This window comes from Ovis aries, chromosome 4 (genome assembly GCF_016772045.2).
Source record: "Ovis aries strain OAR_USU_Benz2616 breed Rambouillet chromosome 4, ARS-UI_Ramb_v3.0, whole genome shotgun sequence".
Classification (NCBI taxonomy): Eukaryota; Metazoa; Chordata; class Mammalia; order Artiodactyla; family Bovidae; genus Ovis; species Ovis aries.
The window spans coordinates 75,964,983-75,991,680 of NC_056057.1; the positions used below are offsets into that span (position 1 = coordinate 75,964,983).

Consider the following 26,698-nt stretch of genomic DNA (forward strand, 5'->3'; position numbering starts at 1 on the left):
ACACACGACTGAGCGACTTCCCTTTCACTTTTCACTTTCATGCATTGGAGAAGGAAATGGCAACCCACTCCAGTGTTCTTGCCTGGAGAATCCCAGGGACGGGGAAGCCTGGTGGGCTGCCGTCTATGGGGTCACACAGAGTCGGACACGATTGAAGTGACTTAGCAGCAGCAGCAGCAGGCTACAGTCCATGGGGTCACAAAGAGTTGGACACGATTAAGCTACTGAACCTGTACGCGGGCGCGGGCGCATACAGCCGGGGGATTCATGATAGAGTTTGAGAACCACTGCTTTAAAGAACTGTATGAATGCTGAATAGTTAGGAGATTAAAAAAAGCCGAGGGAAGGGAGAGAGGGACGGAGAGAACGAAAGGAAAGGAAAGAAAATCGAGGCTCGAGAGGGCGCGGAGTCGACCTCAGGCAGAGGACCCGGCTCTCTGAAAGAAAATCGGAAGTGGTCGAATGGCTCGGTAGGGGAAAAACCTAAGGGGCTCTGGGACCTCCCAGGACTGTCCAGTCAAGCAGGAGCCTGGCGACGCCGGGCACCGGCAGGTGGCGCTGGACGGGCAATTGACAAGGAGGCGGGGTCTGCCCCGGGAGCATAGGCAAGCTCTCTGGAGGCACGGGCGCCGCGTGGGGCTGACTGGCACCTCCGGGCTGGCTCTGCTGCTGTAACTTACCGTCAGGTCACGCCGAGAAGCGGGTGAGTCCCTTGAATCGTTCTGGTTCGCCTTGCTCCCTGCCTCTGGGTGTCCCTGCGAGGCTGGGCGCCGGCTCCCAGCTTCGGGAGGGGTGTAGCGGGTTGCGTTCTGTCCCAGGACTCGGGCGGCGGCGCTTGCGGGCAAGCACAGCTCAATTTGCCCCTTGTGCGCCGCTTCGGGAGACGCTGCCTTCCAGCGAACTCTCCGCAGAGCACACAGCTCCATTGAGGCCGGTCCAGGGGCTGGCAGACAGGGACTCACAGAAGAACCTTCTCGCTGGGGACTCAAGGGATATGATGGGTTGTTAAGTTTGTGCTAAGGTCAGGCTCCAATGGCAAGTTTTCCAACTTGGCAAAAGCGTCACGAGTTTGTATAGCACTGATGAATGATTGGTACACAGCACTTAAAATCGTGCAACTTGTCTTCAGGGTTCCTGTAACAGAAAGCTTTTATTTTAAGTCCTGGGAACATTAGTCTGACTCTCAGAAACTGCGTTGGGGTTCAAATTCCCTCCAGTCAATCAAGGCTTTATATTTGTCAGAGGTCAAAACCACTGGAAGAAGTTTGTAGACATAAAATTTACCAACACTTCCAAATTGCCGACTCTGTTCTTTCTTTGTTTAAAAATTTTTTCTTCTTCATTTAATAAAAGTTCGCTCATTTAGCACAGAATGTTAAGCACATGCCTAATAACACGGCCCAGTGAAGAAAAATATCTCCTGTTCACATGGTTAAATGTGGTAGTTTGCAGTTGAAAGTATAGATAGAAGGTTTGGAAATGCAACGAAACTCACGATGTATCCCAGTCATTGAGTTTCTTCATATTCTAAATTGTTTGACATTAACATAAGTCAATCGGGCTGTGTCAATATTTAGCAGGAACATCAGGTCCTGGTACAGCCAAATGGAACAGTCACATCAGAAATAGGCTTTGGGTTTTAATGGGTCAAATTCTGGAGTTCCTAACATCTGAATACTGTGCTGTTTCCTGTTGTTTTTGTTGATGAAAAAATTTTATTGTAGAACTTAGATTATATATTTGGTTAATGTGTGAGGGAAACCAACATATTTTATTTGACTGATATTTTATTTTCTTGGCTTCAGGGCACAAAGTGGACTGTGGGCCACACAGTTAACAAGCTCCCTTGCTGCCTGGGGTTTTTCCTTTGCTCTTCCGCATGGTCTTCCTACCACACAGATGAATGGTTGGATACCTCCACAGGGCCACTCCGGCTCTTCACCCAGATTCTATACCCAGTGGCCCTCAATCAGCAAATTCTGCCAGCTTGCTAGATGCCCCAGGGCCAGGGCCAGAGGATGGGCTTCACCCTGCTCATGCCTCCTTCTGTCCATAAAACTCTGTCTTCCTTTCCGATACACTGCACTACCATGTAGTCAGTTCTTGAAATGTCTGCCTTGTCTCCTAAACTTTGAGGTTTTTGAAGGCAGAGTCTCCACCTCATTTAACTTTATATTCCCACTGCCTACCTTGTTCACAGTATGATTAACAACTTAATATTGAATAAGTATAGATTTGTATGTTACAATCTTTACCATCCTGAAACTTACAATTAAAACATCTCCTAAACATAGTGAATTATTTGTCTTTGATTACAATAGATAGAACTTGTATTCCTAGTCACATACAAACTCCCAAATTACCACAATAATAATGTTGGTTAGATCACCAAATGATTTGGAATAATGCTTCTTAAGGAAATAGACTATAAATTGCTCCAGAGCAGACATGAAATCTCTTTTCTCCTTTTCCTCCTTATTGTCGGTCATAGGTTTGCATTCATAGATGCTTGATGATTGGCATATGCTGCACTCGAAACTCTTTCAACTGCCAATGATACACACCCAATTCAAACTAACAAGCAAAATAGGTAATCTATTGGCTTGTGTAACCAAACAATTCAGAATCTGGTTTCAGAGACTCTAAATACTTGAATATGCCAGGACTCTTCTGTGTCTGTCCCCATTTGTTGCCTAGGCTCCTGTGTGTTGGCTTTCTTCTGTCCTGTTGAAGACACCTTCCTCCTTTCAGCATGCAGAAGAAGGCATGGAGGCTTGTATCATCCCAATATAACAAAATGTTAAAGACATCTTGTATTTATCTTCCACTTCTAAATATAAATATATCAGGGAAGGACTCTATTTGGCTCAAATAGAGATGTGTGCCATCCCCCAAATAATCAGTGTGATGAACAGAATAGAAGTGTCATTAGTCAAGACTGAGTCACATGCCCACATCTGTGGCCAAAAGAGGGCATTTCTTTGCATAGGAGATGTGTTTTAGATCATAAAAATAAGTGGGGGAAAAATGTGGGTAGACCAAAACAAATAATTGTAGCAGGAATATTGTGAAATTTTGAAACAAGCAACATGTGGAAAATGTTCTCAGAGCACTTCAACAAAGGCACATGTTGGCATTATGTAAAGATGGCTCCTCTTTATTCTTTGTGAAGCTCAAACCTCTAAAAGTTGGAAAATGGGGACCTCCCCAGTGGCCCAGTGGTTAAGACTCTGTGCTTCCAATGCAAGGGATGCAAGTTTGATCCCTGGTTGGGGAACTAAGGTCCCACATGCTGCCCAGCACAGCTAAAAAATAAAAACAAATATATATATTTTTTAAGTTGGAGAATGTTTTGATGTGTTTTAAACTACTGGAAACAATCTTCCACTTAATAAAGTATGACAAGTGGTCTAAAATCCCATGAACAGATGAGCCTAGAAGGCTGTAGTCCATGGGGTCACAAAAGAGTCAGCCACGACTTAGCAACTAAACAACAAAAACAAAATTCAGAAACACTTGGAATGTTTCTATCAGTCAAATGGTTGTATAGATAATCTGTTTTCTTATTGAATTTCATAGTGGACAAATTGGTGATGTATTCCTATGAAAATAAATTTAGAACTAATAAAACAGTGAATAATATTGTGACATCATATGTTTCCATTTCCTAAAAAATGTTACACCAAGCCCAGGTGAGGATCTGCGAAGTGTTAAAGAAAGTTCAGTTCAGTTCAGACCCCATGGGCTGCAGCACGCCAGGCCTCCCTGTCCATCACCAGCTCCTGGAGTTTACTCAGACTCATGTCCATTGAGTCGATGATACCATTCAACCATCTCATCCTCTGTCCTCCCCTTCTCCTCCTGCCTTCAGTCTTTCCCAGCATCAGGGTCTTTTCCAATGAGTCAACTCTTCACATGAGGTGACCAAAGTATTGGAGTTTCAGCCTCAGCATCAGTCCTTCCAATGAACACCCCTAAAGCATCAATTCCTCGGTGCTCAGCTTTCCTTATAGTCCAACTCTCACATCCATACATGACTACTGGAAAAACCATAGCCTTGGCTAGACAGACCTTTGTTGGCAAAGTAATGTCTCTGCTTTTTAATATGCTGTCTAGGTTGGTCATAATTTTCCTTCCAAGGAGGAAGAGTCTTTTAATTTCATGGCTGCAGTCACCATCTGCAGTGATTTTGGAGCCCCTCAAAATAAAGTCTGCCACTCTTTCCACTGTTTCCCCATCTATTTCCCATGAAGTGATGGGACCGGATGCCATGATCTTCGTTTTCTGAATGTTGAGCTTTAAGCTAACTTTTTCACTCTCCTCTTTCACTTTCATCAAGTTTCTTTAGTTCTTCTCCACTTTCTGCCATAAGGGTGGTGTCATCTTCATATCTGAGGTTACTGATATTTCTCCCAGCAATCTTGATTCCAGTTGGTGCTTCATCCAGCCTGGGCTTTCTCCTGATGTACTCTGCATAGAAGTTAAATAAGCAGGGTGACAATATACAGCCTTGACATACTCCTTTCCCGATTTGGAACCAGTCTGTAGTTCCACGTCCAGTTCTAACTGTTGCTTCCTGACCTGCATGCAGGTTTCTCAAGAGGCAGGTCAGGTGGTCTGGTATTCATTCCCATCTCTTTCAGAATACTCCAGAGTTTGCTGTGGTCCACACAGTCAAAGGCTTTGGCATAGTCAATAAAGCAGAAATAAATGCTTTTCTGGAACTCTCTTGCTTTTTCAATGATTCAGCAGATGTTGACAATTTGATCTCTGGTTCCTCTGCCTTTTTTACAACCAGCTTGAACATCTGGAAGTTCATAGTTCATGTATTGTTGAAGTCTGGCTTGGAGAATTTTGAGCATTACTTTACTAGCATGTGAGATGAGAGCAATTGTGCAGTTAGTTTGAGAGTTCTTTGGCATTGCTTTTGAGATTGGAATAAACACTGAGCTTTTCCAGTCCTGTGGCCACTGCTGAGTTTTCCAAATTTGCTGGCATATTGAGTGCAGCACTTTCACAGCATCATCTTTTATGATTTGAAATAGCCCAACTGGAATTCCATCACCTCCACTAGCTTGTTTATAGTGATGCTTCCTAAGGCCCACTTGACTTCACATTCCAGGATGTCTGGCTCTAGATTAGTGATCACACCATCGTGATTATCTGGGTCATGAAGCTCTTTTTTGTACAGTTCTTCTGTGTATTCTTGCCACTTCTTCTTAATATCTTCTGCTTCTGTTAGATCCATACCATTCCTGTCCTTTATTGAGCCCATCTTTGCATGAAATGTTCCCTTGGTATCTCTAATTTTCTTGAAGAGATCTCTAGTCTTTCCCATTCTATTATTTTCCTCTATTTCTTTGCACTGATCACTGAGGAAGGCTTTCTTATCTTTCCTTGCTATTCTTTGGAATTCTGCATTCAAATGGGTATGTCTTTCCTTTTCTCCTTCGCTTTTTGCTTCTCTTCTTTTCACAGCTGTTTGTAGCCTCCTCAGATAGCTGTTTTGCTGTTTTGCATTTCTTTTTCTTGGAGATGGTCTTGATCCCTGTCTCCTTACAGTGTCACAAACCTCCATCCATAATTCATTAGGTTCTTTTATCTGGTAGGAAGTGTGACAAAATAATTTCCTTGGGGCTAACCAGGAGAGTGGGCATGTCAGTGATTGACTACGTCTCAACAACCCCACTGGAAAAATACTAGAAATGCATGTCTTACCAACAAAACCACGTCTGTAACTCTGATGGGAAAATGGCACTCTGAATATACAACATTTCAGTCCTTCATGGTGCTATTAGGGTTCACCTTACTAGACTGTCTATTCTGTTTGTTTTCTGAAACTAAGAATACATATCCCCATAAAATCACTTCACTATTGTTTCAGATTCATGTCAACCCCAAAAGTCTATTAAAACACAGCTTCCTGAAGTTTAATCTTTTATCATCAAACTCTAACCACCACTGACAATATTGTTACTCTTGAAAAACTGCATTCCCAATTCTACTTATCTTTGAGGGGAGTTGACTTTCCTCCAGATGAACACCTGAAGTTAAAGTCTCCTAAAATAAAAGGCAATATCTGACTCTTTGAATTCCATATAGATACTTGGGTCATTCATTGCACTGATAGATGGACAAAGAAATACACTCACTATTGACCCAAGAGCTCTTGTTCAAATTTTTACAGATTATAATATGAGGTTAAATGAGTCACTCAGTCACTGTATTTTAAACTGTATTTTCTCACATTAGCCCTCAGATGAGTTAATTTTTCATATTTCCCTATCAAACATTAATATCATAAATAGCATAAAGATGAAGACAGTAATTTTTATTTTCATAGGTGGCTGAAGCCATTCTATTTTATAGAATTAATGGAGAGCAGACAAGACATCACAAACCAAGAAGAACTTTGGAAAATGAAGCCTAGGAGAAATCTAGAAGAAGATGATTATTTGGTAAAATAATAATTAAAATCTATAAATAATTCAAATGCTGTTCAGTATCTCCTAATGTTATAAAAAAGTGATTTTTACCCTTTGCTCTGATTCCTGGTACTGATATTGTGATGGGTAAAGGGCACTGTGGGCTATAAGAGAAGATGTACCTTGATGGTCATGAACTAAGCAAATAACCTTGAATAAGTTGCTGAAAATCCTGGGTCTTGGTTTATCTATAAAGTGAGAGAGTTGGACCAGATCATCTCCAAGGTCTTTGCAATTCTTTGTAACATTCTGTGGGTTTAAGGTTTTTGAACAAGTCATCAATGCCCATTAACACTAGTTTCACAAGTGTGCTTTTTCATAGGCACATGGCATCTTACCAAGAGATCATCAAGTTAATTGACGATTCACTATTTAACCAAATAAATTCAATTTTGGAATAAGAATTATCTGTCACACTTTTACCCCACATCAAGATTAAATGCTTTTTACTAACTTATCTGACTTAATGAGTGGTGGAAAATATTGGTTCCAAACTTTTTACCTTTCCAACTGATATCAATTACAGTTTTAACCAAAAGTATTTATTTCATCTTAGTTGTCTTAATAGAAAAAATTAAGTAGTATAAGTAGATCCTGTCTAAAATGTACATAAAATCATTTTCATTTTTCAAGTGAACTGTCTTGCTTGCTGTCCTATAATTCTTCACCCTTAACCAGAAAATTGATCTCAGTGGACTACTTTAACATGCAGAGATGGCAGAATCTATATCACATTCAGCTCCCTTCTAAATGGAGTAATTGGAAAAATTACTGGATGTAGCAGTGATTTATTACTGAAAGTAAAAGTCAAAAGGCAAGAGGTCATTTTTAAACACAAAAAATGATACAGAACTATGTGAATTAAAGTTACTCTGCAGAAAGTGAGGAAATAAGATAATCACTAATGTCATTTTGAGCATTAAAATGTTATAGGTCTGCATATAGAGCTATAAGAAATTAGAAATAACATATTGAGTGAGAAATTTATTCATAAAGTAACACAATATGAAACACTGAATATAAGTTCCTATTTTGTTTTGTTTTTAATTTGCTGTTATATCAGTCAGTTGTGGAAGTGACAAACTACTCAATGCAAATTTTTGAATCGTTGACTACCTCTAAATGCAACTGGGTAAAGAAATAACTTTCTCAGGAAATAGATCATCCTTGCGGGATTTAACTCCTTACATAGTCTTTGTACCATTTAACAATTTATCTGTTAGTATTTATAAAAATGAAATATTTTGTGAATATAAGTCTATGGGATGGGGGAGAGGGATAAATTGGGAGACTGGGCTTGACATATGTATACACTACCAAATATAAAACAGATAGCTAATAAAAACCTACTGTACACCGTAGAGAACTGTACTCAATACGCTGTAATGACCTAGCTGGGGAAAGAATCTAAAAGAGTGGATATATGTATATGTATAACTGTTCACTTTGCTGTACAGCAGAAACTAAACAGCATTGTAAATCAACTAGACTCCAATAATAACTAATTTTTTGAAAAGACTACATGATGCAAATTACATGTTCTTAGCTAATAGTAATGACTGTATTATTCCTGGTCCTTTGTACTTGAATGAATGAAAAATTCATTCTTCAGATCTTCACAGAGAGTTGTCCAAAAAAATTATAAAACAAATATGACTATGACAATTTATGTGTTATTATTTTTACCAAAGATTACTGGAATTTTTTTCTAGTTTTTCAGTTTTTGTTTCCCAGTTGCATTATTTCATTCTTTTATGCTTTCAAGATAGAAACACAGTGGTCTGAGATCTAGCAAACATATCTGAAGCATATATTTCTTCTGACTTAAAGAAAAATGAGTAACAGAAATTATGGAGAACCCCAACAAAGGAAATGGCAACCCACTCCAGTATTCTTGCCTGGAGAATCCTGTGGGTAGAGGAGCCTGGTGGGCTGCTGTCCATTGGGTCGCACAGAGTTGGACACAACTGAAGCAACTTAGCATGCATGCATGCATTGGAGAAGGAAATGGCAACCCACTCCAGTGTTCTTGCCTTGGAGAATCCCAGGGACAGAACAGCCTGGTGGGCTGCCGTCTATGGGGTCACACAGAGTCGGACATGACTGAAGCGACTTAGCAGCAGCAGCCGCAGCCAACAAAGATAGGATATCTAAGTGCACCTTTGATCATTGCCACATAGTGTATGCCATCTTCACTTAATCAGTATCCGAAAGTAGGGTTCTAAATGTCCTTTTTTACTGATAAGCACAATGAACAGTAAGTAATTAGTTTGAGAGACATGCATTGTTTTGTTCAATTTTAAGATGTTTATTTTCTTTCCTTTGTAGAATAAAGACTCAGAAGAGATCAGCATGCTGAAAAGACCTGTGCTTTTGCACTTGCACCAAACAACCCGTTTTGATGAATTTGATTGCCCCCCAGAGCTTCAGCAAAAACAGAAACTCTTTCCAAAGTGGCGCTTGCCAATTAAAATCGCCGCTATTGTATCATCTCTGACTTTTCTCTACACTCTTCTGAGGGAAATAATTCACCCTTTTGTGACTTCCCATCAACAGTATTTTTATAAAATTCCAATCCTGGTCATCAACAAAGTCTTGCCAATGGTTTCCATCACCCTCTTGGCACTGGTTTATTTGCCAGGTGTGATAGCAGCAGTTGTGCAGCTTCATAATGGAACTAAGTATAAGAAATTCCCACACTGGTTGGATAGATGGATGGTAACAAGAAAGCAGTTTGGTCTTCTCAGTTTCTTTTTTGCTGTACTACATGCAATTTACAGTTTATCCTATCCGATGAGGCGATCCTACAGATATAAGTTGCTGAACTGGGCATATCAACAGGTAGGATGACATGGCTGACCATTAAACTAAAAAGTCCAAGTCTCCTAACAAATCAACTCTTTCTTATTTTAATATCAGTACCCCAAACCTCTGTTGAAACCCTGTGTTGAGAAAGTAGTCTGTTCTAAAAAAAAATTTTTTTATAACTCTTTACTAGGCTTAGTCGTATAATTCTACATGAGGAATGTTTTTTAGGCTGAAAATAGTAAGCTAGAAGTTTAACAACATAAATAAGTGTTTTGTTCATGGACAGAGCCATATTTAAATCTTCTGCCACCCTCAGAAGGTTTATTTTTAATGGTAACTCAGAATTTTCTGCTTCTTTACCACACATGACAGTTCTAACCATTAGCTATTATATAAATTAATAAAACAGATTATATAAATGTTGCATTCAAAGAAGGAGGTTAATAGCGCCTATGTCATTTCTCTTAGAGAAATGCAAAAAATACCATCATAAATTGTGGAGGCCCCTAGTTATCAGGGGGCTTCTCTGGTGGCTCTGATGGTAAAGAATCCGCCTGCAATGCAGGAGACGTTGGTTCAGTTCCTGGGTTGGGAAGATCCCCTGAAGGAGGGCATGGCAACCCACTCCAATCCCCAGGGACAGAGGAGCCTGGTGGGCTACAGTCCTTGAGATCGAAAACAGTCGGACATGACTGAGCAACTAAGTGCAGCTGGTTATCAGGTCCTCCACAGTAGAAGGAGCATAGCAGGAGGGTCTTACATTGGAAACAAGTGTCATTTGCATATTTTTCCTTCCTCTTTTCATCCTCTGTTAGGTCCAGCAAAATAACGAAGATGCCTGGATTGAACATGATGTTTGGAGAATGGAAATTTATGTGTCACTGGGAATCGTGGCACTTGCAATACTAGCTCTGTTGGCTGTGACATCTATTCCATCTGTGAGTGATTCTCTGACGTGGAGAGAATTTCACTATATTCAGGTAAATTATATACGAAATAACTCTGACTCCTCAGCAAGGTAAATCTTTTTGTGCTTATAATGTCATCCAGTGTATAGACCTTAGTGTATAGGCTTCCCAGGCGGCACTAGTGGTAAAGAACCCGCCTGCCAATGACAAGGAGACATAAGAGACCGGGTTCAGTCTTGGTCGATCCCTGGGTTGGGAAGATCCCCTGGAGGAGGGCATGGCAATCCACTCCAGTATTCTTGCCTGGAGAATCCCATGGACAGAGGAGCCTAGCAGGCTACAGTCTATAGAGTAGCAAAGAGTCGGACATGACTGAAGTGACTTGGCATGCACGCATATAGACTTTAACCCATAAAAAATAACATGGTTTTCCAATCACGAAGATCTCACACTTGTTCCAATTAAAAAGTGTGCTCTTCTGTCATTTTCCCTCTTGCTTATACATACGGGAAATGTTTTTTAGACACATACAAAAGGCATTACTCAAAGAAAAATATTATTTCTAACATTTGAAACTCATTAGACCATTTGCTATCTGTTTAATAACAACAAATTTGATGTTTTAGAAATTCAATATTGTTTACTTAGTTCTCCAAAAATAGAAGAAAAAAAATTGTCTGTCTCTGACTTTATTCATGCCTTTTAAGTTACATGGCTTTGTGCTGTCCTCCTTGAACTATGGAGTTTTATCTACCAACTATGGGATTTTATCTATTCTAGTATCTTATTTTAAAGGCTTCTTTTTCCAAGTTAATTTTTTTGTAACTTACTCACTTGAAGTTTCTCAATATTCTTGGAATTCAAAATTATCTCAAGTTGACCGAGGTTAACTTGCTAGTGGTAGATTATACCCTAAAAAGAACAATGTGCCAGAATTCACAAGGGGATCCATGTCTGACAATATTCAAAAGGCTGAGCTTAATTCAGTCCTAAGCACTGCCAAGATGCTAAACCACAATGTTCTATCTTTTGTAAGTGGACATCTTTAGAAATCTCAGAAAGTCAGCTAATCCTCACTGTCCTTTCTACACATCCATGCATATACTCCAACAGACTCCTTAATCATCTGATTAAGCTGGAAAGAATGTCTCCCTCTGAATCATTCAAATGTGGTTTAGAGATGGTGCCATGTTTTCCAAGCATAATAATTGCTGATTTTGTGGGTTTAGCTTGATAGCCATTAAATAATAGCCTATAGTCTATTCCTCATTAAATAACTTCCTTCTTACACTGCTCTGCCTGTCACACATATGCTGTGCGTCACTTTACATATTTAATTACAAAGTCAAGCACTATGTCTTGACAACCCATCCCATTCCACTCAAGGTAGAATACCTAGCCCATACTGCTGCTGCTGCTAAGTCGGTTCAGTCGTGTCTGACTCTGTGCGACCCCATAGACAGCAGGCCACCAGGCTCCCCCGTCCCTGGGACTCTCCAGGCAAGAACCCTGGAGTGGGTCACCATTTCCTCCTCCAATGGATGAAAGTGAAAATTGAAAGTGAAGTTGCTCAGTCATGTCCGACTCTTAGGGACACCATGGACTGCAGCCTACCAGGCTCCTCCGTCCATGGGATTTTCCCAGGCAAGAGTACTGGAGTGAGGTGCCATTGCCTTCTCCAACCTAGCCCATAGCATGTACACAATACAAATTTAGTAAATTAATCTTCAACGAACTACATATATTTTTTAATTAATAACCTAGAAACTTTTCATTAGCAATCCAAGAACTGATTACTCTATGATTTACCTTGGACATTTACATCTAAAATCATAAACTTAGCTATTTGATTGTATTCACTGGGGCTTATTCACTGCTGAATAATTGTGAGTTGCATTCATTCTAGCAGTCTAGTGAATATTTCCCATAATGTGAATAGAAGTCAAAAGATATCTAGAAGAACTATTGTCAGAATGCCATAAAACTACATAGGTGAACAATTGTTTTTATAACTTTATCTAGATGGTGCCAAGTATCCCAGTGCAAGCTAAAATTTTTCTTCACGTCTATGTCTACATATCTCTGTTTTATTCAAACACTGAGATAATTGTTAGTGTTTTTCCACTCTATCAAAAATGTTTGATTTTTTAGACAAAGGCCAAGATCATTCACTTTAGTATGAATATACCAAAATCATAGTCCATAACTTTGTTGTTGTTGTTCAGTAGCCAAGTCGTGTCTGACTCTTCATGACCCCATGTACTGCAGCCTGCCAGGCTTCCCTGTCCCTCATCATCTCTTGGGGTTTGCTCAAACTGAATCACTTTAGTTGCCTTCACAACTGGTAAAGATCACTGGTATAAGTTGATTTTGCACTGATCTTCAGTCAACCTACCAATATTTATTGAGAACCTAAAATGTGCAAATCATTGTGTTGATTCTACAGGGATCCTGTGATGATAGGACAGAGTTTCTGAGTTTAGACGTCTCTTGTTAAGCAGAATTAAGGCAAATACACAGGGGATAGAGCATCATAAAATAAATATCATAAGAGAGAAAAACAAGGTATGGAGAAAGAGAGGACAGTGTTACTGATTATCTGAGACCAAAAGGAGAATAGTTGTGAATTTTCTCAAATAGCCTGGAGACAAAGGCATTACCCACATGTAGAAAGAGTGGAAAGAGACGAGTGGACAATAACAGATGAACGGAAGAATTTCTAACCAACATAGCAGCTCTAGATGATATAGGATGAAATAAACTTTTAATGAACCATCCTCACCAAGATAATTCTTTTTCTCTTTTGCAGAGCAAGCTAGGAATTGTTTCGCTTCTGCTGGGTACAATACATGCATTGATTTTTGCCTGGAATAAATGGGTAGATATAAAACAATTTGTATGGCATACACCTCCAACTTTCATGATAGCCGTTTTCCTTCCAATTGTTGTCCTGATATGCAAAGTCATACTACTCCTGCCCTGCTTGAGGAAGAAGATACTGAAGATTAGACATGGTTGGGAAGATGTCACCAAAATTAATAAAACTGAGATGTCTTCTCAGTTGTAGAAGTGCTGTTTATACACATTTTTATCAAATATTGATATATTTTATCATAAACACTTCAAATTTGTATTTGTTTAATAAAATGACCACTTGAGGATCTTAACATATCTCTTTGTTTATGGGTGATGTTTGAAATGTGTGTATTTTCTTTCAGATTTGATTAAGAGTGAGAAATTAATCTTTAGCACATTCCATATGTTCAGTAAAGCTGAGCATAACAAAATAATCACATCTGATTATCAGACTACATAACATTATAAATAATAAAAGGCCTTAAAATATCAGTCCCTGATACTCCTTAAAAGTTATCATAAGCCATGAAAAAAGATACTATCTGATGGCCAATAGGCACATGAAATGATGTTCAACATTGCTAATTATGAGAGATGCAAATCAAAATTACAATGAGGTACCACCTGACACCAGTCAGAATGGCTGTCGTTAAAACCTCTACAAATAACAAAAGCTGGGGAGGGTGTAGAGAAAAGGGAACCCTCCTCCTCTGTTGGTGGGAATGTAAGTTGGTGCAGCCACTGTGACAAATAATATGGAGGGTCCTCAGAAAACTAAAAATAGAATTACCATATTATGCACCAATCCCATTCCTGGACATATATCCAGATAAAACTATAACTCAAAAAGATACATGCACCACAGTATTAATTGCCACACTATTCACAATAGCCAAAACATGGAAACAACCTAAATATCCATTAGATGAATGGATAAGAAGATACAGTACTTACATACAATGGAATACTACTCAGCCATAAAAAAAGAAAAAAAGTGATACCATTTGCAGCAACATGGATACAACTAGAGATTATATATACTAAGTGAGGTAAGTCAGAAAGAGAAAGACAAGTATCATGATATCACTTGTATGTGGAATCTAAATTATGACAGAAATAAACCTATCTATGAAACAGACTCAGACATAGAGAACAGGCTGGTAATTGCCAAGTGGGAACGAGTAGAGGGAGGGATGAAGTGGGTGAGTGGGATTAAAAGATGCAAGTTTTTATATATAGAATGAATAAACAACAAGGTTCTACTCTATAGCACAGAACTATATTCAATATCCTATGATAAACCATAATGGAAAAGAATATTTTTAAAGAAGAATGTATACATTTGTATAACTGAATCATGTTGCTGTATAGCAGTAATTAACATTATAAATCAATATACCTATATATATAACTATATATAATTTTTTTAATTAAAAAAAATTTTTAAGTTATCTAAATCTACCACACAAGTATATCCAGTGTTTATGATTGCTGTTAAAGAGCCTTCTTTTCCTGTAACTGGATGTTATTCATATAACACCCATCTCAAAAAACACATGGATTATGAGTATACAAGTAAAGCAGCAGAATAAGCTCAGATACACACCCAGAAAAAATAAAACTCAGGCTTTCCAGGAAAAAAGGTAAGTTCAATTTTCTACATTTGAGTTAGGTAAAACTCAGTTTAACTTTAATACATTGGCCAAAGTGTTGTCAATTCGACTCCATATTAAAAACTATTTCTTTGAGTTGCTTTTCATTGCTTCTAGTATTACAGTCATACATAATGTCCTGCCAAAGAGGACCCTGCCTCTCTGCCTGACTGTTAAACTAAAGCGCCTTTGTTCAGCTCATAGAGAGATACTCTGACCCTGCCCACCTGTGAATCAGTTCAGTCAGTTCAGTTACTCAGCCATGTCCAACTCTGTGCAGTTCCATGGACTGAAGCACAACAGGCTACCCAGTACTTTACCATCTCCTGGAGCTTGCTCAAATTCATGTCCATCGAGTCAGTGATGCCATCCAACCATGTCATCCTCTGTCTTCCCCTTCTCCTCCTGCCTTCAGTCTTTCCCAGCATCAGTCTTTTCCAATGAGTCAGCTCCTTACATCAGGTGACCAAAGTATTGGAGTTTCAGCTTCAGCATCAGTCCTTCCAACGAGTATTCAGGACTGATTTCCTTTAGGATGGACTGGCTGGATCTCCTTGCAGTCCAAGGGACTCTCAAGAGTCTTCTCCAACACCACAGTTCAAAAGCATCAATTCTTTTGATGCTCAGTTGGTGCTCAGCTTTGTTTATGCTCCAACTCTCACATCTATCCATGACTACTGGAAAAACCATAGCTTTGACTAGATGGACCCTGGTCGGCAAAGTAATGTCTCTGCTTTTTAATATACTGTCTAGGTTAGGTTGATAAAAAAGTTAATAACTTTTCTTCCAAGGAGCAGGCATCTTTTAATTTCATGGCTTCTATCACCATCTGCATTGATTTTGGAGCCCCCAAAAATAAAGCCTCTCACTGTTTCCATTGTTTTCCCATCTATTTGCCATGAAGTGCCACCTGTGAATAGCTACAACAAAAGGAAGAGATTAACAAACCCCTTCCAAAGGCTGGACCTTCCAGGAGATATTTTGCAAGACTGAAGACCTTTTTGCTTTACTTCCCTGCCACATCTCCCTTTCTATTCGCTTTACTTCCCCAATGCCTCTCCCTCTCTATTCTGCCTTTGGACTTTAGTTCCTCATTGCTTCTCTCTCTCTAACTCTATAAAAGATGCTGACATCCAGATCCCAACAAGATGTTTACTTTGGGACCATCTTCTCAGTCAGCCAGCTTTCCAGGTAAAGTCATATTCCTTGCCTCAACACCTCATCTTTCAGATTCACTGGCCTATTGTGCAAGAGACTTCACACTTAGACTCTGTGAAGACCATGAACAACACTATACATCAACTATCACGGCTCACTAACTCAACTGACTATACTTCAGAGGTTTTTCATAACTGGCAAAATTAACTATAAACTTAGTCTTTTATACAAATAAATTATTTATTATGATTAAAGACAACAGAGCTAATGCTAATGGTGGTGGTGTTTAGTCGCTAAGTCATGTTCGACTCTTCTGCAACCCTGTTGTAGCCACGTGTTCTGGGAAACAAACTCACTCAGAAGGACAATGCAGATAGTGGAATGCAGTTCATTACATGGTGGGCCCAAGGCAGAGTCTCCTCATAGCCAAGGACCCAGACCAGTTTTTGTGAAAACATTATACACCCTAAGTGTACTTACTCAAATCCACCTCCCCATATTCCTTGAAACTAGTCTGGACAAGGTAAAAGAGAGATATGATCAAAGTTAACCCATGATTCATGTGCCATAAGCCTAGATAGTTAAACAGGGGACATTTAGCATTAGGCCTGTGGTCATATCCCAGTAAACATAATGGAATTTACGACTTTGTTCTGTTACAGAGATAATTAGCATATTCTTTTAGGTGACTTCCCTGGTGGCTCAGATGGTAAAGCGTCTGTCTACAATGCGAGAGACCCGGGTTCAGTCCCTGGAGAAGGACATGGCAATCCACTCTAGTACTGTTGCCTGGAAAATCCCATGGACAGAGGAGCCTGGTAGGCTACAGTCCATAGGGTCACAAAGAGTCGGACATGACTTCATGACTTCACTTTAACTCTCACTTTTAGGTGACAAAGTCCAAGTGCAAGTCCTGAGGCTCTTTTATCCGAGTGGTCTGGTTTTCCATTAGCATGCCATTTCTATAGACACCAGGCACAAAGTTCAGAGTCCATTGGGAAGGTCACCATGCTTGTAGCCTAATGTTCACAGCCTGGCCTAAGACGGAGTCCAGCTCTGTCTGTTTCCTCCTTCAACCCCATGGACTGTAGCCTGCCACATTCCTCTGTCCATGGGACTTCCCAGGCAAGAACGGAGTGAGAAGCCATTTCCTTCTCCAGGGGGATCCTCTTGACCCAGGGACTGAATACTTGTCTCATGCACTGTAGGTAGATTACCACTGAACCACCTGGGAAACAAATGCTAATGGTACGAATTAGGAAAAACAATCAGTACATTCATTGAGTGGAATTCGGTCTTTTTACCTTTTTGTTCTATTGTTATTGCTGTTCAGTTGCTAAATTGTGTCTGACTCTTTATGACCCCATGGACTGCAGCACGCCAGGCTTCTCTGTCCTTCACCATCTCCTGGAGCTTGCTCAAACTCGTGTCCACTGAGTCAGTGATGCCATCCAACCATCTCATCCTCTATATCCCCATTTTCCTCCTGCCCTCAATCTTTCCGAACATCAGGGTCTTTTCCAATGAGTCAGCTCTTCGCATCAGGCTGCCAAAATATGGGAGCTTCAGCTTCAGCATTAGTCCTTCCAAGGAATATTCAGGGTTGATTTCCTTAAGGACTGACTAGTTTGATCTCCTTGCTGTCCAAGGGACTCTCAAGAGTTCTCTAGCACCACAGTTTGAAAGCATCTATTCTTCAGTGTTCAGCCTTCTTTATGGTCCAACTCTCACATTCATACAGGACCACCTGGAAAACCATAGCTTCAACTGTACGGACGTTTGTCAGTAAAGTTATGTCTCTCCTTTTTAATATGCTGTCTAATTTTGTTCTGTTATAAAAGATGATTATTCATTATTACATGGGTGCTAAGGCACCTTCTGGAGTGTAAATTTGCATTTTAAATGTTATTGGGATTTAGACATAGATACATATTGCAGACAGTGTTGAGGGTGAACAACTGCAAATAGAGTAGACAATAGTGTCTTGAGAAATAATTTACCATAAGAGAAAAAGGAATCCAGGGCTCTAAGATTTCAAATCAGATGCGGCAAAGAGATGTAACTATAAGACCATTTAACTAAGCGTGACATGTTATGCCATAATCAACCAGCTCTGCTATGCAGGAGTCAAGTGCCTGCATTCCCAACTGCATTGCAAGATGGCAGAATGTTAGCATCTCCAGTTCTGAGAGGGAGAAATTGAGTTTCAGCCTTTCTGGCACTAAGATACCATAGAGGCTGCAGCTTGGGACAGGGTTTCAATCTGAAGTAGCATTTCATTGTAGGGACAACAGCTGAGTTCTGGCTTGGTTACTGGAGTCCTCTCTCTGTTAGCCATGGTAATAAGTGACCTCAGACTTATTCTGAAAGACAGAATCCCTGGTGAGAGGAGATAGGACGTCTACAAGGGCCTTCCAAGTAAAACACAAAAACCTCTAGATTCAATTTGTACTCAAGGGCTATTGAAAACTAGACCATTAACTCTACCTTTTCTGAATTTTTAACAACGTTTGTTAATATTGTTATAAGCAGAAGAAAACAATAAAAGTTGTCTTAAAAAGAATAAATAATTATATTCTAGTATAAGCTTAGATTTCCTGTTACTCAATGAAAATGTATAAAACATCTCCCATATACCAGGCCCAGTGCTAGACGGAGGATACGTGAAGATAGAAATGACCTACTTCCTACACACAAATTTTAGTACAGCAATGAATTCTAGATTTACTGGTATCACTAAAGAGGAAATGGCCAGCTCTATTTAAAAGGGCAAGTCAGGAAGTTGTGAGGTTGATCCAAAAATTAACTATTTGATCTGAGTATTAAACTATAAGTAGGAAGGAAATGGCAACCCACTCCAGTGTTCTTGCCTGGAGAATCCCAGGGCCGGGGAGCCTGGTGGGCTGCCGTCTATGGGGTCGCACAGAGTCGGACACGACTGAAGCAACTTAGCAGCAGCAGCAGCAGCAGGAGTCCTTCAGCTAGAATGGGGAGACAGGTAGCATAGTAAGCAGCACAGAGTTGTAAAATGATGCGGAAAAATATATTGGAAGGACTAACACTCAGGAATAGAGCAGGTGAAGGAAATACCAGAGTGGGTAGGGATCTGGACTTTGTCCTCCAAGGATTAGGGAGGTCAATGAAAATTTTTAAATGGGTACTTAACATGATCATAGTTTGTCATTTAGAAAGATTTATCTGTAGACTGTCCAGGAGATAGATTTGCTAAGGGTTGGGGGAGGAGCGGAAGTGGTGGTACAAAGGGTGAAGGCAAGTTAGAAGGCCGGAAAAATATCTAAGGAGACAACAGCAGTAGCCCAAGATAGAGGCCCTAAGTTTCAAACAGGTTGTTACAGAGGGAATGGATAAAAGAGAAGAGCTAATGAAACATGGTAGGAAGATGGAATTTCCAGGAGCTCATGACCAGTGGACCATGAGGAGTGAGGGAGGGGAAGGCATTTAAAATGGGACTTCTAGGATTCTATTTGCCTGGAAGACTTAGAGAATGATGCCATTAAACAGGGTAGGGAATTCTACAGGAGAAGCATATTTTTTTAACCAAACTGAAAACAGAGTAAGATTCTGTGCACTGTATGCTATTTACAAAACACAGTTGTTAACAAATTCCATGTGGTTTTTTTGTTTCATTATACACAAATATAATTATGAAAGACATACAGTTTGTGGCAGTGGGAAGGAAAAGTAAGGTATTTCCCTGCCTTTTGATAAGGTTTCGTTTTGTTTAGTTTTTAACACAGTCACACAGGGTCTCCCTGGAGCACAAAGAACACCTAGAAAACTGCTAGCCAGGAGCCTGGTGCCTTTCTTCCTCAGAGCTTCCTTTCCTGCTCAAAATGAAGGCTTCTGGGGTTTATTTGCTTGAAGTATTTGCTCTATAGGAATCTTATAATCTTCACTTTTTAAAAAAACTACTAAAATGATGCCTTTTTATTATTGTAATAATGAGTTGGATTTAATGATGTTTAAAGACAATAAAAAAGAAATTTATGATCATGATCTGATTTTCAGACTATAGACCACATGTTTAAGGAAGCCTGTAAGAAATTATGACCTATTAAACTTGGGAATGCTAAAATTGAACATTTGAAATAATAACAAAAATATGTAATTTTAATTGGTAACATTAATTCTAGAACCTTATTTTCCAAGAAAAGGAACAAGATGTAATAGCTGCTTTTCCTAAAACTGGTCTTCCAAGTAAAAATGTGTTAGAAATTTTCCAGTTTGGATTTAACATTAGGTTTTACCCAATTAATTAGACATCACCTTTTCTTCATGCCAGTTTCTCCAGATGTCTTCAAGAGGGCCTTTGAAGATGTAATAAATTATTCGATCTCTTATTTGTTGAAAATAATCCTATGCTTGAATAAATTAATAAATTACCGACTTGTGACTATTACACATGACCTGAAGCTAAAGTCCAATACCTTCTTCTCAGCTAATTCCATTACTTCAGCTGGTCAAGGGGTCCTCACATTTAGTGTCAGTGAGTATGTGACATTCCCAGAATTATTAATGGATGCCCATTTGAACTCTGCCCAGAACAAGTTGCCAGTTCGTGCAGCTATAAAATTATTGAACTGGAAGAGACTGATGAGATCACCTGAGCTCACTAATCCCTTGCCTGGAGGCATGACCCCACTGAAATAAGGCTCCCTCAGCAAAATATTTGTATTTCTCAACAACTGAAGAGAGAGAAAGAGGGAAAGAGCATAGGTGCCAAAATGGTAATGATGAGAAAGCTGGTGTTCTTAGAAAAAATGCCCCCTCCTGCCCATCGACTGAACCAGGGAGTGACTGACTAGACAAGCTCTTCTGAGAGTCTGAAAATCAGGAAACTAAGCTTGAGGCTGGTGATGACCTGGCTATAAGGACCAGCATGTACCCTGGCACGTGATATGGGAAATGATTTCAGACCGCCCTTGGAACTTGAAGTTGTACTATCACAAAAGATAAACATTAATGGGTTTACACAGTGGAGTTATACAGTGTAGGAGCAGGCTTAATTTTCATCTTTTAAATAGCAAAATTCCTAACAAAGGCCATGAGTAGAAAAGGGCAACCCACTCCAATATTCTTGCCTGGAAAATCCCATGGACAGAGGAGTATGGTGGGCCAAAGTCCCTGGGGCTGCAAAGAGTTGGATACAACTGAGTGACTAAGCACACACATACTCACACACATACCCACACACAGCCTGCTCATAAGCCCCTGTGACAACTTGGGCTCCATGGTACATAGTTTGAAAACTCTATCTCATTTATACAGATAAGGTAATGGATCTTTTTTTGTCAGGGACTGCTTATTTGCAAGGCACAAAAACCTTCTCAAAGTCTCTTAATTAAGGGGGGAAATACTGACAACAGAAGAGGAAAACTGATATAACTTACATGTCAATGTTAGCAACACTAACTTGTGAACCCCACCTTTATCAACAGTCACACTGCAGGTGATTTCCTTCACTCTATGGCCTTAAATGGGCTTTGTTAGTAGCTCAGCCAGTAAAGAACCCATCTGCAATGCAGGAGATCCCAGTTCAATTCCTGGACAAGGAAGATCCCCTGGAGAAGGGATCAGCTACCCACTCCAGTATTCCTGGGCTTCCCTGGAGACTCAGACAGTAAAGAATCCACCTGAAAAGCAGGAAACCTGGGTTCACTCCCTGGGTTGGGAAGATCCCCTGGAGAAGTGAACAGTTACCACTCCAGTAGTCTTGCCTAGAGAATTCTATGAACAGGGGATCCTGGCAGGCCCTAGCCCATGGGGTTGCAAAGAGTCGGACATGACTGAGTGACTTTCACTTTTAGGATATTACTCACAGGATAGCCTTAAATATAAAACATTAAAAGTTTGTTGATTAGTTCCAAATTAACATCCCTAGCCTTACGCCGTCTATGGGGTCCCACAGAGTCGGACACAACTGAAGTGACTTAGCAGCAGCAGCAGCAGCAGCCTCGACTTTTCAGCTGAGCTCCTTATATCTGTCTTTTTGACCACTTCACTTGAATGTCTAAGAAACATCTCAAACACGAAGTTCTAGCAATGGAATCTTAATTTCCTACCCAGCCCCACCCTGTTGCCCAAGACAGACATTTAGAAGTTATCTTTGATATGGTTCTTTACCTAACACTCCACATCAAATTTATTAGCAAATTCTACTTGTTCCGCCATCAGAATATATTCTCTATCTAAGTGTATCTCGTCACCAAAATCATCTTGGTTTAAGCCACTGTAGTCCTTCTCCTAGAATTCTTGAAACTTCCCAACTGGTCTTTCTGCTTCCGCTGTCATCTTCATCCTCTGCCGCGATCACCACTCCCAGAGGCTTTCCCACATAGCAACCAATGCGATGCTTCGTAATTGTAAATGTTAGCATGTCACCCCTCTGCACAAAAACCTCCAGTGTATTCCCATGAAACAAAGTAAAATGCAAACTCTGTATCATGGGCTACAAATCCCTAAAACAGGTGCACTATGCCCACTTTTCTAAAGTTAACTCCTGCCACTCTTTACCTTACTCAAATCACCCCAGTGACACTGGTTCCCTTGCTGTTTCTCAAACACAAACTCATTACTATCTTAGGGCCTTAATACTTACTATTTTTTTCTTCCGGAAATGCTCTACCTTTCTCGTGATTAGTTCTTTTACATCTTCACTTCTATATTCGGATGGCATCTCCTCCAAGTGATTTTCCCTAACCATCCTATCTAAAAGAGTTCTGTTCCTGTTCTGTTCTCTCCTTCCCCTTGGCTCTATTTAAGTAGTTCTTATTACTATGCAATACTATATCTTTTATAGGTATATTTGTGTTGGTTTGGTTGTCTAGTTTCCCCACTCATGAGAACACAGCCATTGTCTTATTTATGGCAATATTCTCAAAACCTAGAACAGAGCCTGGCACATAAGAGAAACTCAATAAAATACTTATTGAATGAATGAAAAAATGAATAGGGAACATAGTTGTATTATCAATAAATGGTTGAGATGGTGGTGTTTAGGAAACATAAGTTGTTTAGATGAATCTTTCTCAAAGTGTGGTTCACAGACCAGTAGTATCAGCATCACCTGGGAGCTTATTAAAAATGCAAATTCTGGGACAGCCTCGCCCCCACCCCAGACCTATTGAGTCAGAAACTGGAGGTGAGAAGAGCAATCTGTGTTTTATCAAGTCTTTCCAGAGATGTTGACGCATGATAAACTTGAGAACCACTGGTTTCGGGGATATGTCAAACTTGGCCCACAGCCTATTTTTTTGTAAGTCAAATTTCACTGAAACACAGCCACTTTCATTCATTTACATATCGTGTAGGCTGCTTTTGCACTATAACAGCAATGTTGAGTAGTTGCAAGAGTGAACTTATAGCCAAAAAAGCCTATAATATTTTGCTCTCAGGCCCTGTGCAGGAAAAACCTTGTGACCCTCTAGTTTAGATCAACACCATACACCATATATTTATGGCAGAGCAAACAGGTACATCTATCTCCTTCCCATCTAAATACCACTGATATTTTAAAGAAAAGATATGGTTAAAGAAGGATCCAAAACAGAGAGAAAAACAGGAAAGCATGGCATCAGCGGACTAGAAAATGTGAGGAATTTCCAGTACACAAAGAGTGTTTGGAAAAAAAAAAAAAAAGTGTTTGGGGGGAGGGGTATAAAGCAGATTTACAGAGAAATGAGAAACTACAACACAAGATCCAAATAGAAGCTATTGCAAAAGGAAGCAAAAGTTCCTAAGAAAAATCCTGTATGAGTTTTAGGCATTGAACTAATCAAACCAAATCAGTCCTGGAGAAATCATCAGATGAGTCATTAAAGGACCAGTCAGAAGATCTGGCCAGTGACCCTTTGAGGAAAGATCTGTGCAGTTGACTGCAGATTTCATTTATAAACAAAGCTAAAAGGCTTTGGGAAAGGCTCCTGGCTTCGGTGCTGGGGCCTGAGAAGCAGAGACTAGCCAAGACTTCCACAGTGACAGCAGAGGGTGGAAATAAAAGAGCATTCTGATTCTAGCATTTGCCACCAGGTAAACTGTCATGTTGCTGTTGTTTTAGTTGCTAAGTCATGTTCTACCCTTTGCAACCCCGCGGACTGTAGTCCATTAGGCTCTTCTGTCCATAGGATTTCCTAGGAGAGAATACGGGAATGGGTTGCCATTTCTTCTCTAAGGGATCTTCCCAGATCAGGGATTAAACCTGTGCCTCCTGCATTGGCAGGCAGATTCTTTACCACAAGCCACTAGGTCAGGTCTTGAAACTGGGAGTTCTGGAATCAGAGACTCCCAGCAAAGCTTCTGGGAATGGAGAAAGACAATGTACAAGGTAAGGATGGGAAGCCCACTTTTACTCAGTGGACAAGCTATTTACCCACTACTAAAGGTTAAATTGTATCCCTGAAAAACATAAACTGAAATCCTAATCCCTAGTACAGTCAAAACATGACCTTATTTGGAAATAGGTCATTGCAGGTTTAATTAGTTAAGATTAGGTTCTAATGAAGTAACCTGCTCAAGCATGCTGAATCGTATCCATCTCTTTGCAACACCATGGACTGTAGCCCACCAGGCTCCTCTGTGTATGGAATTTTCCAGGCAAGAATACTGGAGCAGGTTGCCATTTCTTCTCCAGGGGATCTTCCCGACCCATGGATCAAATTTGTGTCTCCTGCACCTCCTGCATTGGCAGGCTGATTATTTACCACGGCATCACCTGGGAAGCCCAATGAAATACGGTTGGCCCTTAACCCAGTATGATTTGTATGTTCTTATAAGAAGAGGAAAGAGACAAAGAGGGGAAAACACCACGTGAGGACAAGAGACACACAGACACAGACGGAAGATGACCGTGTGAAGACAAGGCAGAGCATGGATCTATGTTACCACAAGCCAAACAGTGCCTAAGGCTGTCAGAAGCTGGAAAAAGCAAAGAAGGATCTTCTCTTAGGGGCGTGGCATTCGGATCACCTCGCCAACACCTTCATTTTGAACTTTTAGCATCCAGAACTGTGAAAGAATAAATTTCTATTCTTAGTTTGGAGTACTTTGCAGCCTAGAAAAGTAGGCAGCCCTAGAAAACTAATACGCCAGCCCTCTGGGTGCACATCTCACTGTGTTCTTCCTTTATCAGCAAAAGAGAAACAAGCATTAGCAGACAAGTAAACAGGGATTCTCATCTGGTCAAGGAAACAGACAATAAGAACAGATAATCATTACCAAATACTTGAGGAAAATTAACATCACTGGAAAGCATCATTAATTCAAACAACAGAAATAAAACCTATAGAAAGTTAATGGGGACAACAAAATAAGACCTTAAAATAAGTATAACATCTATTTGGAGAGATTTGAGAAGATATTACAGTGATGAGCAAATACATGATTGCTATAAAAGAGAGAGACAATTGGAGTTCCTAGGAATTAAAACTATTACTGCCAAATTTTTTTAAAACTATGCTGCATAGCACAATATTGTATATTTATAACAATAGAAAAGCACGCATAGAAGACAACAAAATATCTTTGGGCATGCAAGAATATATGCAGATTCAAGATCTTATATTAACTATACTAAATGGAAATAGTGGTGGGGAAAATGGAAATGCAAATCAGGGATGAAGTTTAGAAAAATAAATGAGTGAAATAAGATTCTTACATGAACAAATGATAAAACTGTGCTATGAACTAAGGGATTATAATTAAGTCAACTTTTTACACTCAGGATTCAAAAAGGAAAAAAAATAAAGGAACTGAATATCAGAACATATATCATCAAAGACTAACTTTCAGAACTAAAAGACCAAACTGAGGACTCTTCCCAGAATGCAGTACAAAAGAAAAATTGAAAATGTCAAAGAAAATTTAAGATACATGGAAAAGAGATCTAGATGATTTCAAATACCTCTCATGTAAGTCCTCAGAAGCAGGAAATGGACATAGTAAAATGTGAAAATAAATATGAAAGGAAATTTCCTGAAGCTAGAGAAAAACACTAGACTTCAGATCCAAGGGCTTTTTAAGATGAATTAGAGAGTTGGAGAGCTCAGGAATCTATGCCTAATCAGTCTTGGTGAAATTTCAGGCTACCAAAAATAAGAGGAAAATCCCCAAACCTTCCATAAAGAAAAAACAGACTAGTTAGAAAAAAGTATCCAAGTTCCAAGCAATTGAAGAGAGAGTGGGTGGTTACGCACATTCCTAAAATTTGGCTCTAGAAAAAAGCTGGGCAGTAGATGGTGTTGCTAGAAGGGATATCATTAATAATGAGCTAAGGTTACAAAAATTATCACTTTTCTCACAAAACCTCATGTTCTGGCAGGAATGAGGCAATTATTGTGGTCCCTGCTGTCAATGAACTGGTGCCAAAATGTCAGTGCTCCATCAGCCAGCTTTTTATATGAAATCCATCTCTCATAAGAAGCAGAGTCTATAAGAATTCATTCTAATGTCTGCATATTCCTAATCTAAAATAGTTTCTGTAAATTCTAACTATGTAGCGTAATTTCATACCATAAATCCCCATGAGTCTCATTGTATAGCCAACTCTGAGGTCAGAGAGAGGAGACTGTTCGGAGTCACACACTGGCAAGCGGCAGAAGGTCTGAGGCCCAGGGCTCCGGACTTTGTAGCCACTGTGTCATGCCAAGAGTTTAGCACTGATCCTTCTACACTCTTGGGTCTGGTCTTCTTTGTGATGAAAGACGTGCATTTGTGCCACTGCAAGGGTTGGGAAAGAATCCAGAGAGTCAAGACAGAGAAAATATCTCTGTTGTCTGCAGAAACCCTCAGTCCTGGCTTAAGAAGCTCACTGTCC

At 39.8% G+C, this 26,698-nt stretch overlaps 1 protein-coding gene across 3 annotated transcripts; it reads left to right on the forward strand.

Annotated features, from left to right (window-relative positions):
- The first annotated feature begins 575 nt into the window (after window positions 1-575).
- On the forward strand, window positions 576-13,372 carry STEAP1 (STEAP family member 1). Of its 3 annotated transcripts, none has more exons than XM_004007965.5 (5): window positions 576-703; window positions 6,344-6,458; window positions 8,814-9,326; window positions 10,109-10,273; window positions 13,011-13,372. In XM_004007965.5, exons 2-5 carry the CDS (start codon window positions 6,375-6,377, stop codon window positions 13,266-13,268), a joined length of 1,020 nt encoding a protein of 339 aa, XP_004008014.1. In that variant the 5' UTR covers window positions 576-703; window positions 6,344-6,374; the 3' UTR covers window positions 13,269-13,372. The 3 variants fall into 3 exon arrangements, with proteins under 3 accessions (XP_004008014.1, XP_027824481.1, XP_012032329.1); XM_027968680.3 differs by having other exon boundaries at window positions 6,370-6,458; XM_012176939.4 differs by lacking the exon at window positions 6,344-6,458.
- The last annotated feature ends 13,326 nt before the right edge of the window (window positions 13,373-26,698 follow it).